At 33.5% G+C, this 17,905-nt stretch overlaps 2 protein-coding genes and 1 non-coding gene across 3 annotated transcripts in view; 2 read left to right on the top strand and 1 right to left on the bottom strand.

The window, feature by feature from the left end:
* Positions 1-601: 601 nt before the first annotated feature.
* Positions 602-2,393, top strand: LOC112778554 (calmodulin-5/6/7/8). Its single transcript, XM_025822862.3, has 4 exons — positions 602-770; positions 943-1,100; positions 1,229-1,312; positions 1,900-2,393. The coding sequence occupies exons 1-4, from the start codon at positions 695-697 to the stop codon at positions 2,035-2,037; spliced, it is 456 nt and encodes a 151-aa protein (XP_025678647.1). The 5' UTR covers positions 602-694; the 3' UTR covers positions 2,038-2,393.
* A 3,555-nt stretch (positions 2,394-5,948) lies between these two features.
* Positions 5,949-17,905, top strand: part of LOC112778632 (receptor-like protein EIX2) — a 47,172-nt gene continuing 35,215 nt past the window's right edge. The window contains exon 1 of the mRNA XM_025822932.1: positions 5,949-6,292. Within this exon, the coding sequence (XP_025678717.1) occupies positions 5,949-6,292 (344 nt within the window). The remainder of the gene's footprint in view (positions 6,293-17,905) is intronic.
* On the bottom strand, positions 13,533-13,640 carry LOC112782085 (small nucleolar RNA R71). The gene has a single exon (XR_003192825.1). It is a non-coding gene; the product is annotated as a small nucleolar RNA R71 (small nucleolar RNA).

Genomic DNA, 17,905 nt, shown 5'->3' with positions numbered 1-17,905 from the left:
TTTAAAATGACATTTATCATATACAGATTTGTACTTTTTATTTTTCGTGTGAGAGAGAGAAGTGTATCACAAGATATTGTGTGAAGAGAAGTATTTTACATTGCTACAAGTTAGACAAATCGGAGTCTTCCATTTGTGTCTTTGAAAATTAAAAAAAATTAATATTAAAATCGAACCATCCAATTTTTATTTTAAAAAATAAAAAAATTTAAAAGTATAAATCGGATACTCCGATTTGTAATTTATTTTTTTCTTTAAATAAATTGGACTGTCCAATTTAAATATTATCAATTAAAAAAAAACGTCATATCAAAGAAAAACACCTAATTTTTCAATAATAACGTATTACATATATTTAATCAATATAAAAAAAATTAGCCACATATTTGCTCTGTAAATTAGAATTAGTATTTCTTTTTTAATACAATTCAAATTCCTCTTAGATATTATTGAATGCATCTCTTTTGCTATGCCAACTTCCTTATTAGTCATAAGCTTAATTTGACTCGATCAATATTATTGAATTAAATTTTCTTTCTTTTTTTTTTTTAAGATATTTTGGTAGACTATAGGGTCATTGAAGTTCTACATATAGCCCAGCTAAGATTGAGCTATACTCAACTCACCACATTATATTCCTCTCTCTCTCTCTCCCTCTCTCTCTCTCTCTTCTGGGCATAGACACATACATACAATGGCAGATATTCTTAGTGAAGAACAGATTGTTGACTTCAAAGAAGCCTTTGGCTTGTTTGACAAAGATGGAGATGGTGAGTATAGTATTATTCATTAGGCATCTACGTATGTATCTGTTATATATGCACCTGAATTGTTCTTCTTTAATTTAAATTGATAGAATAACATAATTCTCAGCAACATCATCATCATCATATATATGTGTGTGTGTGCATGTTGTATATTGAATATTCACTGAATATATAGGTTGCATTACTGTTGAGGAACTTGCCACTGTGATCCGTTCATTGGATCAGAACCCAACTGAAGAAGAGCTTCAAGATATGATTACTGAGGTTGATGCTGATGGCAATGGAACCATTGAATTTGATGAGTTCTTAAACTTGATGGCCAAGAAAATCAAAGTAACTAAACATTATTATTATTTTTATTAAGTCATTTCTTCTTCATTACTATAAGTCAATAATCAATTTATGATTATCAAATTAAAGTTGTAATAAGTTATTTTTGCTGTTCTTTTCCAATGTTTTAGGACACTGATGATGCAGAGGAGGAACTCAAAGAGGCTTTCAAGGTTTTTGACAAAGATCAAAATGGTTTCATATCAGCCAGTGAGGTATATATTATTTTTGTTCTTTTCTATTTTTCTTTCATTTTTAATATGTATTATAACTGATGATTTTCTATCATATCATATCATGTATATTCATTTTTAAGTCTTTCACTTTCTGACAAATTTGACAAAGTGAGAGATTCTATAGAACATAAACAAAGCAAGTAGGGCCCAATATGTTGCAAAACTAGTTTACAAGGTCTTAAGGGACTACAGCTCTATATTTAAACTATTATTATTATTTACATGATTTTTAATTTATACATAAATTTGTGAATTTGTAAATCCTGTATATATAATTATATGTATAGGATAGGATAGTAATCCGTACATTTCCGCATGCAATGAATATTAGCTGTCTCATTAGAAAATTAATTGGAGTTTGACATTTTTGAGAGAGAGCTGTAGGGAATCTCACATTTCTCTAGACCTATCTTATTATTTTACTAAATTCGTAACCCTTTGTGTGCGTGAATTTTCATTAGAAATATCAAATATCCCATATGTGTGAATTATCAGCATCTTGAATTATATTTATATATAAGCTAAATAATTTGTTTAATGGGTGTGGTTAATTTATTGGTGTGCAGTTGAGACATGTAATGATAAATCTAGGTGAAAAGCTAACTGATGAAGAGGTGGAACAGATGATCAAAGAGGCAGATTTGGATGGTGATGGTCAAGTTAACTATGATGAATTTGTCAAGATGATGATGGCCGTTAGATGAAATTAATAAAATTTCCTCATCATAAATACATAATTTTTTTTGTTATATTCAAAATTCATTTGGCTTTAATTTATAGTTTATTATTCCGATTTCCAACCTAGTTTCCCTCACACGAAAATAAGTTAGTTAGTTAGTTTAATTTAATTCAATTCGTGTGTATTTTCTGCCTTTACTTGTTGTAGTGGTTTCCTCCCATGTTGTGAATGAATGACCAAGCTTTTAGAGTGACTTCCCCTGCCACAACAAACCTACATTTCTTTCATTTGTTCAACTCCAACTTGTAGCTTTTCTTTCAATTCTAGTTCAGCATTATTGTTTATATTAATATATCTTAATGTTCTCTAGTTACTTGGAAATGTCAAGCTTATGGTATCGTTGATTAAAATGAAAATTAACGGAGAGATATGGATGCAAAATTGTGATATATTAGACAAAACCATAGTTTCGAAAAGGGAAAGTGAACAATATTATATCATTAGATATAGTTTTATACCATTAAAAATACTAATGATGATTAATTGATAACTACAAATTACAAAATTTGTTAGTCCCTTAACACTCTTCTTCTGAAAAACCAAATACCATGTTGTTCCAAAATCAATATTGATGCTTCTAGTTTAGGCAATATTGTCGTCTCGTCTCCGTATCGTAGTCACTTTTTAGCCGTCATCTTTCTCAATTTTAACGAACAACGAACGTTTCTATTTCCTCTCTTGTCCTTTAATTTTACTCTTGTTCATTGATTTTTTTTAAGTTGTTACTGTATTAGTTTAGATGTTTAGTCATTAACTCTCTTGTTGGATTTAGTTTCTTATTGTTTCTGCTGTAAATTCATTAAATTGTAATGGTTAGTTTATTTAATTTTGCTATTGTGCTGCCTATTTGTGTACTTAAATAGGATTATGATCATTTTCAATTTTTGTATATTTTTTTATATTTATATTATAATATTATATTTTTATGTGTTTATTTATAATTTTATATATTATTTTATTATAACTCAATTATTTTGATTTAATCACGATTGAATTGGTCGAACTGCGATTGAATTAGTTGAACTTTTAAATCGACAAACCTGTAGCTAGAACAACTTGATTACTGGTTAGAATTTTATATCGATTTAATCATTGACAATTCTAATCATAAATAAGATAAACTAACTAGATATTCATTAAATATTGAGTTAATTTGATGAAATTACTCAAAATTAATAGTTCATTGCATAATTTTATCAAACGTTTGTAGTAATTTTGTTAAATTGATCCACTATTTGATAGATATTTAAATTTGTAAGTGCTCAAATTTTTATCTTAAAAAATAATAGTTTACTCAACAAAATTCTTGACTACTATGCCAAAAATTATAGTTAATGCCAACAATATAACTTTAGTTTTTTAATTAATAAAGTGGGTTGTTAAACTTGGTGAATTATAAGGCTACATTTAGTTTATGTATAATAAAAAGAGTTTAGTTAAAAGAACTTATTAAGGAATTTTTAGTGCTTTTAACAAGTTGAGTATTTGTTGGCTAATTCCTAATAATAATAATAATAATAATAATAACTTTACTTTTGGGATGTCACAATCTCACTTGGGGGACATATTTCTGTTGAATAAGAAAAACAGAGCTGTTGGAATGTGTTGATTGTTGAATAACATATTTCAAAAACTTACCACTCTTTTGGAATGGGTTGTTAGACTTTTGACCCAAAAAAGATTAGACTCTGTTGTAGCATGTGACTAATTTATGGTCAAAATTTTTCATTTTATTGACTTTGAGCCATTGCCAATTCATCATATTCCAACTTTTTGCAGTAGCAAACAAAACTGAGCTTCTTCAAATTAGTTGTTGCACTAACTTTATAGTTATAAAGATAATGAATATTATAGAATGCATTGCAATTGAAATGGGATCAAAGAAAGAAAACAATAAGAAAAACATGAACAGCTGGTGTGAACTGAAGTGAACTACAGAATGCAGAAAGCTTGCAATTAGCTGTATATTTTGCCATGCAGTGCCACACGTTGTCAGTTTTCTGTTCTCTTCTGCACAAGCCAATTAAAACCTCACACCGTCATATCCTGTAATCTTGTAATCCTGTAACCCATCTTCCTTTTTTTATTTTTAAAATAAATGAAATAAAAGTTTATAGCTGTTTTTTATTGGATCGAAAAAAGTTCAAAGGACTTATTAAATTAAGGTGTCTAATTAATAGGCTAAATTATTAAAATTGTCTTGAATTTTTAGAATGCCGATAAAAACACTCTTTATTTTTTATAATGGTAACAAAATGTGACAAAGGACAATTTAAGAGAATGTTATTTTGTTAAGGTGATAAATAATTTTTGTATTTGACAAATTATTTATACATTTAATACAAATTTTTTTTAAAAAAAATTTGAATAACTCTTTAGAATGTACCTATAAAAAATTGGATAAAACTTTGACCTCTAAATTATAATAAGAAAAATATTCTTTTTATTGACAAAAAATCGCAAAAAAAATTACTTAACATAAAATTATCAAATTTAAAAAAAAAATGTCTCAACTTTTTAATCATATTTACAAAAAACTCACAACAAAAACTAATTTCTAAAATAGTTTTTGAGAATATATATTAAACATTGGGTATGTTTATCGCGTCACAAAATATTTTAAAGTCATTTTTATCATTAATTAATAAAAGTGAGATTTTTTTATCAGGGTCTTAGAAAATCAAGAACGGTATTAATAATGTACTCCTAATTAATATATCTCAACATGATAAAAACATTGCCGAATTAAAAGATGATATCTGGACTAATTATCTGCATCTACATTTATTTTTATTTATTTATAAAACATATATTATATAATAACTTATATATATATATATATATATATATCATTGTTATTAATTATTAATGACTAAAATATCCTTTTTAACTAATTTTACAAAAGGATTGAAGTTTTTTTTTAATTTTTCCACGGAATGCATTTTATTTTTTTTTAAATACAAAAAATACTTGGGTTAATTTTTAAAAGATTAAAATAATCTTTTAAATTTAATTTCTTAGTTATATTATAGATTAGAAAATTGAAAAAAGCTATTTTAGTTTTTTAAAATAAAATTCAAAAATTTTATTTTCTAATTCAATTACACAACTTTGTCCAGTACAATTAAAAACCGTAGTCTAAAAGGGTATTTTTGTATTTCTAAAATTAACAAAATTAAAAGAACATTTTAGTCCTTTTAAAAGGATATTTTAGTTTTTTTGAAGTAAAAAAATGTTATTTTTTAGTCTTTTAATAATTAAAACCAACAAATTAAAAAATTTTAATCCTAAAAAAATATTTTAGTCTTTGAAAATTAATAAAAAAGGGTATATTAGTTTCTTTTAAATTAGAGTAAAGTATCGTTTTTGTGCCCAACGTTTGGGGTAAATCCTATTTGTGTCCCTAACGTTTAAATCGTTCTATTTGTATCCCTAACGTTTGTAAAAGTGATTCAATGTTATCCTGCCATCAATTACACATCATGAGCGCTTTAGTTTGAGTTTTAAAAACCTCTTCTTGAAGTTAGAATATAAATGTTTGGGATAGAATCGATGATCTACTTCAAAAAATAGTTCATCAAATGTTGAAACTAATTCCTACAACATTTACATAATTTACTTTTCTAAGGACATAATTGAATTTAAACACAAATAGTGGATATAATATTAAAATCGACCACATCCAAGTGAGACCTAATTGAGAATGAATACATCCAAGTGAGAATAATTGAAAAATATAATCTGATTTGTTAGTATAATTGATAGTAGGATAACATTGAATCACTTTTATAAACGTTAAGGATACAAATAGGACGATTTAAATGTTAGGGATACAAATATGACTTACCCCAACGTTTGGGACAAAAACAATACTTGATGTTGCATGTTGGAGTCGTTACGAGTGGCTGCATTGAGAGTGAGAGGCAAGCATTGCTGGAGTTCAAGGCCGCCATGGTTGATGATTACGGCATGCTCTCATCGTGGAACGGTCAGGATTGCTGCCATTGGAATGGTGTTGGCTGCAACAATCTCACTGGCCATGTGCAAAGTCTCGATTATGACTTCACCGAAAATGAATATACCTCTGTACAAAGATTTTTGAGAGGTAAGATTCCAAACTCATTAGTGGAATTACAACATCTTAGGTACTTGAACCTCAGTTCAAATGGTTTTGAAGACTACCATATCCCTGAATTCTTTGCTAACTTCTCTAGCTTGAGGTATCTTGACCTATCATTTTGTGATTTTGGTAGAAGAATTCCAAGTCAATTTGGATCTATTTCACATTTCACATACTTGAATCTTTATTGGAATAACTTAAGGGTTCAATCCCTTATCAACTTGGGAATCTGTCCAAGTTGCAGTATCTTAATCTCAATTTAATTTTTTTACAAGGAATAATACCATCTCAACTAACAAGCTATTTATTGCCGAGTTAGATCAATTTGTTTCGCAGAACTTAGAAGAAGCTTTCATCCATTTCATCATGGGAGAACAGTAAAATAGCTTCCACGGAGGCTGAACTGAAAAAGATTCATGTAAGCATGTATTTCATTTCATTAGTTACTATAGCACTGTATTCTAACTTCTATGAGCATTAGTTGCAACTTCTAAGCCAGTCTCTCCTCTAGTATATTCTAACATTGATGCCTCTCCTCCAGCTCGTCGTTTTCCATTGAGCTTTGCCGCATCTCGTCTGATTCACCGCCATTGATTTCTGTACTAATTTTTTGTTGGGGATTTTGGTTTTGTTCTGATTTGGTTTTAATTTTTGGTTTTCTCTATTCTAATTTTGTTCTTGCTTCTTTTCTAATTTATTGTTCTGTTTCTGATTCTAATTTTGGCTCTCTCTGGTTCTAATTTATGCAGTAGCAGCAAGAGTAGGCATTACCAATAAATAAGGGAGTTGTTTTTAATTTTATTTTAAATAAATTTGTTAATATTTTGAGTTTTTACAAGCAAAAATAATTATTTATTTATTTACGTTGGTATACACTAATTTCTTACATTTAAATACATGATTTCATGAATCTCTTATGCCATGATTTAGGGCAATAATATATAATATAATAGCTAGTGCATATACGATTACTTAGTATACACAGTGAGAGCAAACTTTGAGTTCATAGACAAACTTGGGGTTAATTTTTTGTGCTTCCACGATAGGGATATAGCCTCTAATGGACAAACTTTGGAGGTGATCACTCAATCTTTTAAATTTGTCATAGTTTATCCTTGATTAATTAATAATACTCTGCTTTTGATTATTGCACCTGTTGAGTTTGTCATAGGAAACTAATGAAAACTAATGAAACTAAGGTAATTTGACATGAAGCATCCTTTTTCTTCTAGCTTATGTCATACATATACATTTGTTCTAAATAATGTATTAAGTGTGTATTCATTTCACAATTTTTATTTTCTATTTTATTTAATAATGTAGAGTAACAAAAAAGTTTTATGGGGAACGGCTCAATTATTCATGCCTTCTCATTATATGCATGGTGGTGCTACTAGCTATATATCTTATATATATGGTCTTTAATTTATTCTAATTATATATGCTGAGTTGATGGCTAACAAATTGAGTTGCTTTCATAGTTCTAAATTACAGGTGTATACATATGCTATTGTTCAAGTGAAGAAAGCCATAGAGGTACATTTGTGTGTATGAACTGAATGTAGCAGTAGTAGAAGAAAGATCCATTTAGTTGATTTAATTTGCAGGTGACACATTATTTGGGAGGAGAAAATTATGTTTTTTTGGGTGGTCGTGAAGGTTACCAGATATGCTTTTTGCCTGTTGTCATTTTCTCATGTTTTTTCGCTTGCTTTTGTAACACCCCGTTACTCTAAACCTTACCTCTAGCCGTAAGGCAAAGGATAACAAAGTGTCACGATAGTTCTAAAATTTATAATATATAATATATGTCCAAGAATTTATATAACTAAAAGCTCGATGTAGGAGTAAAGCTCAATGTCGCATAAGGCAGAATTATAAAACGCGAAGTGTTCACACACGATAACTAAACACGTAGGCATGGACAGAACAGGGCATAATATACATAAAACCTTGTAGATAGCTTCAGGATATACAAGGTAATAATTAAATTAACAATATATATATATATATATATAAGTATGAAATACCAAGAAGAGAACTAGTCACAGTCTACGGAGTTTAGGCTGGCTAGTTAAACTAAAAATACAAAAGAGTTTTGGAAGTTTTAAACAGCTTATATAACTTATCTCTCAAATCAAGTCTCTAAGGCTATAAAGTCTAAAATAAAGAGGTGAGAGAGAATATTACAACAAATAATCAAAATACAAAAGAGTGCATAAGATTCTCTGCTTCGTCACCATCTCACAACTCATCGAGGTGGGTTACGACCTGCATCTGAAAAAACAACAACATATGGTATGAGAACCGGAGGTTCTCAGTATGGTAACAGTGCCCAATATGTAAGATGTAAGGTTCCGAAATGCTGAAGGCAATCCTAGAACTTCACACCAAATAGATATTCAAGCTTAACAAAAATAAATAACTTAAACCAAACACCATAAACAGGGTTATCTAAACTTAGGAGAATTTCTAACCAATACTAATCACACCACTGTATCCCACAGCCTTCGCCAACCTAACCTCCATGTGATCCCATTGCCACCGTCTCCCGATCCTCCTCAACGCCAGACAATCACAACTATATGCAAACAAGTAATACACAGGTAATATTCATGTATAATAGGTAAATCAGCTAGCATATAGTCATATTATTCAAATAGGCATAACTCAAGTAATCAAAGGAAATAAGCAGATAGAAGATGCATATGATGAATGTCTACCATGTTATAGTGCCAAACCTGAGACAAAATCCAGACGGAAATTCCCGGATTAGTCTCTCTGTTGCGCATACTTAGGAGGAATAATTTCGAGGGATGAGTGCCTTACCACCTTCACCTTTCAGAGGGAAACATTCTGAGGGAGAGTGCCCTACCACCTTTCTCTAGATGCCGCATGATTCTGTGGGTTAGCGCCCTACCACCTTGCAACCAGAGAGAAAAACGCATGCTCAGGAGGAATAATTCCGAGGGATGAGTGCCCTACCACATTCTCCATGAGAGCGAAATGTGATGGGAAGCCCAGCTTCAACCCTCACATCCGAACGTAGGCAGAAGACTGCCACAGCCCCTACGACGGAGAACAATGCATATCACAATCACATAGTCCATCTCAGAGGCCACTGCTCATAGCACATTTCCTTTCATACTCATTCCATTAACCATAATCATTCATTTTCAAGTCTTAAATTCATCATCCATCCTCAATATCACAAGTTCATCATCAATATAGTACACCATCAGATACCCAACTAGTCCATCCCTCTGTACACCAGAAACCTACATCTCCGTCTTCTAACTCATTACCAGAAAATATCTAGTTAAACTCACTTATGATATTTTCTATGTTTCAAAGCCTAAAAAAGCTAAAGGATCTTAAACAAGCATTATGGAAGTTTAGAAGCTTGTCGGGAAGGTAAAACTGCTAATAACAAGGCTTTTATTGAAAAACAGGGTTGTGTGCGTACGCATAGAGTTGTGCGTATGCACTCCCAGAAGAGTTTTCTCAAAGTGTGCGTACGCATAAAGGTGTGTGTATGTGATGAGCGGATAATTTATACGCTTTTTGGCATTGTTTTTACATAGTTTTCAGTATGATTTAGTTAGTTTTTAGTATATTTTTATTAGTTTTTAAATAAAAATCACATTTCTGGATTTTACTATGAGTTTGTGTGTTTTTCTGTGATTTTAGGTATTTTCTGACTGAAATTGAGGGACTTGAGCAAAAATCAGATTCAGAGGTTGAAGAAGGACTGCAGATGCTGTTGGATTCTGACCTTCCTGCACTCAAAGTGGATTTTCTGGAGCTACAGAACTCCAAATGGTGCGCTCTCAATTGCGTTGGAAATTAGACATTCAGGGCTTTTCAGCAATATATAATAGTCCATACTTTGCTCGAGTTTAGATGATGTAAATTGGCGTTGAACGCCAGTTCCATGCTGCATTCTGGAGTCAAACGCCAGAAACAGGTTGCAAAGTGGAGTTAAACGCCAGAAACAGATTACAAACTGGCGTTCAACTCCAAGAGAAGCCTCTACACGTGTAAAGCTCAATGCTCAGCCCAAGCACACACCAAGTGGGCCCTAGAAGTGGATTTCTGCATCATTTACTCATTTCTGTAAACCCTAGTAACTAGTTTAGTATAAATAGGACTTTTTACTGTTGTATTTACATCTTTGGATTATTTTTTGATCCTTTGATCACGTTTGGGGGCTGGCCATTCGGCCATGCCTGAACCTTCATCACTTATGTATTTTCAACGGTAGAGTTTCTACACACCATAGATTAAGGTGTGGAGCTCTGCTGTTCCTCATGGATTAATGCAAAGTACTACTGTTTTTCTATTCAATACAAATTTATTTCGCTTCTAAGATATTCATTCGCACTTTAATGTGAATATGATGATCGTGACAATCATCATCATTCCCAACTTATGAACGCGTGCCTGACAACCACTTCCGTTCTACCTTAGATTAAATGGGTATCTCTTGGATATCTAATACAGGGGACCGAGTCCGAGATATTAGAATCTTCGTGGTATAAGTTAGAACCCATGGATGGCCATTCCTGAGATCCGAAAAGTCTAAACCTTGTCTGTGGTATTCCGAGTAGGATCTGGGAAGGGATGGCTGTGACGAGCTTCAAGCTCGCGAGTGCTGGGCGTAGTGACAGACGCAAAAGGATCAATGGATCCTATTCCAGTATGATCGAGAACCGACGGATGAATAGCCGTGCTGTGACAGAGCATCTTGGACCATTTTCACTGAGAGGACGGGAAGTAGCCATTGACAACGGTGATGCCCAACATACAGCTTGCCATGGAAAGGAGTATGAATGATTGGATGAAGATAGCAGAAAAGCAGAGGTTCAGAGGAACGAAAGCATCTCTATACGCTTATCTGAAATTCTCACCAATGAATTACATAAGTATCTCTATCCTATTTTATGTTTTATTTATCTTTTAATTATTAAGACTTTACAACCATTTGAATCCGCCTGACTGAGATTTACAAGGTGACCATAGCTTGCTTCAAGCCGACAATATCCGTGGGATTCGACCCTTACTCACGTAAGGTTTATTACTTGGACGACCCAGTGCACTTACTGGTTAGTTGTGCGAAGTTGTGACAAAGAACTAAGATTATGAACGTGCGTAATTAGTTTTTAGCGCCGTTACCAAGGAAGGAACGTTCACGATTTCTGCGCACCAAGTTTTTGGCGCCGTTGCCGGGGATTGTTCGAGTTTGGACAACTGACGGTTCATCTTGTTGCTCAGATTAAGTAGTTTTATTTTAATTTTAACCTTTTTGTTTTTACTCTTTTATTTTCGAAAAATACAAAAAAAATTTTTTTCTTCTTTTTTGTTCTTCCCAAAATAATTTTCGAAAAAAATACCAAAAATTAATAAAATTATAAAACAAAAAAAAATATTTTTGTGTTTATTGTTTGAGTCTAGAGTTAAGTTTTAAGTTTGGTGTCAATTGCATATTTCTAATTTTCTAAAAAAATTATTTTAAAAAATTTCATGCATTGCATTCTTCATGATCTTCAAGTCGTTCTTGGCCAGTCTTCTTGTTTGATCTTCATATTTTCTTGTTTTGTATCTTTTCTTGTTTTTCATATGGATTCTTGAATCATTAATGTCTAAAGAATAAAAATTTTTAAGTTTGGTGTCTTGCATGTTTTCTTTTCTTGAAAATTTTTCAAAAATAAGTTCTTGATGTTCATCTTGACATTCAAAGTGTTCTTGGTGTTCATCTTGACATTCATAGTGTTCTTGCATGCATCACATGTTTTGATCCAAAATTTTCATGCATTGAGTCTTTTTGATATTTTTCTTTCATCATTAAAAATTCAAAAATAAAAAAAAATATCTTTCCTTTTTTCACTCATAAAATTCGAAAATTTGAGTTGACTTTTTCAAAAATTTTTAAAATCTAGTTGTTTCTTATGAGTCAAATCAAATTTTCAATTTGAAAATTCTATCTTTTTCAAATCCTTTTCAAAAATCAAGTCTTTTTCATTTTTCTTTTATGATTTTCGAAAATTTCAAAATGATTTTCAAAAAAAAAAAAATCTTTTTCTTACTTCTATTTCATATTTTTGAATATCTCACTAACAATCAATGTGATTGATTCAAAAATTTTAAGTTTGTTACTTGCCTAGTAAGAAAGGTTCAATCTTTAAACTCTAGAATCATATCTTTTTAGTTTCTTGTTAGTCAAGTAATCAACTTTAATTTTTAAAATCAAATCTTTTTAAATATCTTTTTCAAATCTTTTTCAAAATAAGTTTCTATCACATCTTTTTCAAAATCAATTTCAAAATCTTTTCTAACTTCTTATCTTTTCAAGATTGATTTTCAAATATTTTTCAATTAACCACTTAACTTTTTGATTGATTTTAAAAGTTTACTATTTCAATCATATCTTTTTCAAAACTACCTAACTAATTCTCTCTCTAATTTTCAAAAATCCTTTCCCTCTTTTTCAAAATTCTTTTTTTTATTTATTTAACTAATTGTTTTAATTTTTAATTTGATTTGATTTCAATTTTAATTTTTGAAATTTAACTTTAATTTTTATTTTTAATTTAATTAATTTTCGAAATTCCCTCTCTCTCATCTCCTTCTAATTATTTATTCATCTACTAACACTTCTCTTCCACCCAAAATTTGAACATCATCTTCCTCTCTGTGTTCGAGTTTTTCTCTTCCCCTCCTTTTATTCTTCTCTTCTACTCATATACAGGAATCTCTATACTGTGACATAGAGGATTCCATATTTTCTTTTCTGTTTTCTTCTTTTTCATATGAGCAGGAACAAGGATAAGAACATTCTTGTTGAAGCTGATCCTGAACCTGAAAGGACTCTGAAGAGGAAGCTAAGGGAAGCCAAAGCACAACTCTCTGGAGAAAATCTGACAAAAATTTTCGAAAAAGAAGAAAACTTGGCCGAAAATAATAACAATGCAAGGAAGATGCTTGGTGACTTTACTGCACCAAATTCCAATTTACATGGAAGAAGCATCTCAATTTCTACCATTGGAGCAAACAACTTTGAGCTTAAACCTCAATTAGTTTCTCTAATGCAATAAAACTGCAAGTTTCATGGACTTCCATCTGAAGATCCTTTTTAGTTCTTAACTGAATTCTTGCAGATCTGTGATACTGTTAAGACCAATCGGGTTGATCCTGAGGTCTACAGGCTTATGCTTTTCCCAATTGCTGTAAGAGACAGAGCTAGAATATGGTTGGATTCTCAACCTAAGGATAGCCTGAACTCTTGGGATAAGCTGGTCACGGCTTTCTTAGCCAAGTTCTTTCCTCCTCAAAAGCTTAGTAAGCTTAGAGTGGATATTCAAACCTTCAAACAGAAAGAAGGTGAATCCCTCTATGAAGCTTGGGAGAGATACAAGGAACTAACCAAAAAGTGTCCTTCTGACATGCTTTCAGAATGGACCATCCTGGATATATTCTATGATGGTCTGTCTGAGCTATCAAAGATGTCACTGGACCATTCTGCAGGTGGATCCATTCACCTAAAGAAAACGCCTGTAGAAGTTCAAGAGCTCATTGACATGGTTGCAAATAACCAGTTCATGTACACTTCTGAAAGGAATCCTGTGAATAATGGGACACCTATGAGGAAGGGAGTTCTTGAAATTGATACTCTGAATGTCATATTGGCTCAGAACAAAATATTGACTCAGCAAGTCAATATGATCTCTCAGAGTCTGAATGGATTGAAGGAATCATCCAACAGTACTAAAGAGGCATCTTCTGAAGAAGAAGCTTATGATCCTGAGAACCCTGCAATAGCAGAGGTGAATTACATGGGTGAACCCTATGAAAATACCTATAATCCCTCATGGAGGAATCATCCAAATTTCTCATGGAAGGATCAACAAAAGCCTCAACAAGGCTTTAACAATGGTGGAAGAAACAGGTTTAGCAATAACAAGCCTTTTCCATCATCCACTCAGCAAAAGACAGAGAGTTCTAAGCAGGATCCATCTAGCTTAGCAAACATAGTCTCTGATCTATCTAAGGCCACTCTAAGTTTCATGAATGAAACAAGGTCCTCCATTAGAAATTTGGAGGCACAAGTGGGCCAGCTGAGTAAAAGAGTCACTGAAACCCCTCCTAGTACTCTCCCAAGCAATACAGAAGAGAATCCAAAAAGAGAGTGCAAGGCCATTGATTTAACCATCATGGCCGAACCTACAAGGGAGGGAGAGGACGTGAATCCCAGTGAGGAAGACCTCCTGGGACGTCCAGTGATCAACAAGGAGTTTCCCTCTGAGGAACCAAAGGAATTTGAGGCTCATCTAGAGACCATAGAGATTCCATTGAACCTCCTTATGCCATTCATGAGCTCTGATGAGTATTCTTCTTCTGAAGAGAATGAAGATGTCACTGAAGAGCAAGTTACCAAGTACCTTGGTACAATCATGAAGCTGAATACCAAATTATTTGGTAATGAGACTTGGGAAGATGAACCTCCCTTGCTCACCAATGAACTGAGTGATCTGGATCAACTGAAATTACCTCAGAAGAAACAGGATCCTGGAAAATTTTTAATACCTTGTACCATAGGCACCATGACCTTTGAGAAGGCTCTATGTGACCTTGGATCAGGGATAAACCTCATGCCACTCTCTGTAATGGAGAAACTGGGAATCTTTGAGGTGCAAGCTGCCAGAATCTCACTGGAGATGGCAGACAACTCAAGAAAACAGACTTATGGACAAGTAGAGGACGTACTAGTAAAGGTTGAAGGCCTTTACATCTCTGCTGATTTCATAATCCTAGATACTGGGAAGGATCAGGATGAATCCATCATCCTTGGAAGACCCTTCCTAGCCACAGCAAGAGCTGTGATAAGGACAGAGGAGAATTGATCCTTCAACTGAATAAGGACAATCTTGTGTTTAAAACTCAAGGATCTCCTTCTGCAACCATGGAGAGGAAGCATGAAAAGCTTCTCTCACTGCAGAGTCAACCAAAGCCCCCAAAGTCAAACTCTAAGTTTGGTGTTGGGAGGCCACAACCAAACTCTAAGTTTGCTGTTGAACCCCCACATTCAAACTCTAAGTTTGGTGTTGGGAGGTTCCAACCTTGCTCTGAACATCTGTGAGGCTCCATGAGAGCTCGCTGTCAAGCTATTGACATTAAAAAAGTGCTTGTTGGGAGGCAACCCAAAGTTATCTTATTATATTTATTTATTTTCTATTGTTATTTTCTGTTTTCCTTAGGTTGATGATCATGTGAAGTCACAAAAGCTATTGAAAAATAAAAAACAAAATGAAAAATAGCAAAAGAAATAGCACACCCTGGAGGAGAGCAGTCTGGCATTTAAACGCTAGAAACAAGCATCTGTCTGGCGTTTAACGCCAGAAACAAGCATCTACCTGGCGTTAAACGCCAGAACAGAGCATGAAAGTGGCGTTTAACGCCAGAAACAGGCAGCAGTCTGGTGTTAAACGCCAGAATTGCATGTATAGGGCATTTTACACGTCTAAAAGGTGCAAGGATGAAAAACCCTTGACACCTCAGGATCTGTGGACCCCACAGGATCCCCACCTACCCTTTTTCTCTCCTCTTCATACCTTTTCATGACTCTCTTCCCCAAATACCCTTCACCAATCAACTTAATCACTCTTTCCCATCACCTCTTCACCACCCACATACCTTTAAATTTCAAACTAATTTCCCTCCCAAACCCAACCCTAATGGCCGAACCCTACACCCCCCACTCCTATATAAACCCCTCATTCTTTCTTCTATTTCACACAACACAACTCTCTCTTCTTTCCCTTGGCCGAAACCACCTTTCCCTCCCTCTCCTCCATTTCTCTTCTTCTTCTACTTCTTTCTTTCTTCTTTTGCTCGGGGACGAGAAAATATTTTAAGTTTGATGTGGTAAAAGCATAGATTTTTGTTTTTTCATAACCATCAATGGCACCTAAGGCCAGAGAAACCTCAAGAAAGAGGAAAAGGAAGGCAATTGCTTCCACCTCTGAGCCATGGGAGATGGAAAGATTCATCTCAAAGGTTCATCAAGACCACTTCTATGAAGTTGTGGCCAAGAAAAAAGTGATCCCTGAGGTTCCTTTCAAGCTCAAAAAGAATGAGTATCCGGAGATCTGACTTGAGATCCAAAGAAGAGGTTGGGAAGTTCTCACCAACCCCATTCAACAAGTCGGGATCCTAATGGTTCAAGAGTTCTATGCAAACACATGGATCACTAGGAACCATGATCAAAGTGTGAACCCAAAACCAAAGCATTGGCTTACCATGGTTCGGGAAAAATACTTAGATTTCAGTCCGGAAAATGTAAGGCTGGCGTTCAACTTGCCAATGATGGAAGAGAACACACGCCCCTACACAAGAAGGGTCAAATTTGATCAAAGGTTGGACCAAGTCCTCATAGACATATGTGAGGAAGGAGCTCAATGGAAAATTGACTCAAGAGGCAAGTCGGTTCAACTAAGAAGGCATGACCTCAAACCAGTGGCTAGGGGAAGGCTAGAGTTCATTCAACGCTCAATCATTCCTACTAGCAACCGGTTTGAAGTTACTATAGACCGGGCCATCATGATCCATAGTATCATGATTGGAGAGGAGGTTGAAGTTCATGAGATTATACCTCAAGAACTCTACAAGGTGGCTGACAAGTCCTCCACTTTGGCAAGGTTAGCCTTTCCTCACCTCATATGCCACCTCTGTAGTTCGGCTGGAATTGACATAGAGGGAGACATCCTCATTGAAGAGGATAAGCCCATCACTAAGAAAAGGATGGAGCAAACAAGAGATCATGGACCTCAACATGAGCATGAGGAGATTCTTCACCATGAAATCCCTGAGATGCCTCGAGGGATGCACTTTCTTCCACAGAATTATTGGGAGCAAATCAACACCTCCCTAGGAGAATTAAGTTCCAACATGGGACAACTAAGGGTGGAGCACCAAGAGCACTCCATCATCCTCCATGAAATTAGAGAAGATCAAAGAGCTATGAGGGAGGAGCAAGAAAGACAAGGAAGAGACATAGAGGAGCTCAAGAGCACCATTGGTTCTTCAAGAAGAGGAAGACGCCACCCTCACTAAGGTGGACTTATTCCTTAATCTCCTTGTTTATTTATTTTCCTGTTTTTTGATTTTTGAGCTTTATGTTTATTTATATTTGTGTCTTATTACATGATCATTAGTATTTAAGTGTCTATGCCTTAAAGTTATGAATATAAATCCATCACCTCTCTTGAATGAAAAATATTTTAATTACAAAAGAACAAGAAGTACATGGTTTCAAATTCATCCTTGAAACTAGTTTAATTATTTTGATGAGGTGGCAATACTTTTTGTTTTCTGAATGAATGCTTGAATAGTGCATATGTCTTTTGAAGTTGTTGTTTATGAATGTTAAATATGTTGGCTCTTGAAAGAATGATGAAAAAAGAGAAATGTTATTTGATAATCTGAAAAATCATAAAAATGATTCTTGAAGCAAGAAAAAGCAGCGAATACAAAAGCTTGCAGAAAAAAAATGGCGAAAATAAAAGAAAAAAAAAGAAAAAGCCAAAAGCTCTTTAAACCAAAAGGCAAGAGCAAAAAGCCAATAGCCCTTAAAACAAAAAGGCAAGGGTAATAAAAAAAGGATCCAAGGCTTTGAGCATCAGTGGATAGGAGGGCCTAAAGGAATAAAATCCTGGCC

This window comes from Arachis hypogaea, chromosome 19 (assembly GCF_003086295.3).
Source record: "Arachis hypogaea cultivar Tifrunner chromosome 19, arahy.Tifrunner.gnm2.J5K5, whole genome shotgun sequence".
Classification (NCBI taxonomy): domain Eukaryota; kingdom Viridiplantae; phylum Streptophyta; class Magnoliopsida; order Fabales; family Fabaceae; genus Arachis; species Arachis hypogaea.
This window is presented reverse-complemented; position numbering and strand designations above follow the sequence as displayed.

Coding starts and splice junctions, on each gene's coding strand:
- LOC112778554 (XM_025822862.3), top strand. CDS start 695: ATGGCAGATATTCTTAGTGAAGAACAGATTGTTGACTTCAAAGAAGCC. Junction 771..942: donor GTTTGACAAAGATGGAGATG/GTGAGTATAGTA, acceptor CTGAATATATAG/GTTGCATTACTGTTGAGGAA. Junction 1,313..1,899: donor GTTTCATATCAGCCAGTGAG/GTATATATTATT, acceptor ATTGGTGTGCAG/TTGAGACATGTAATGATAAA.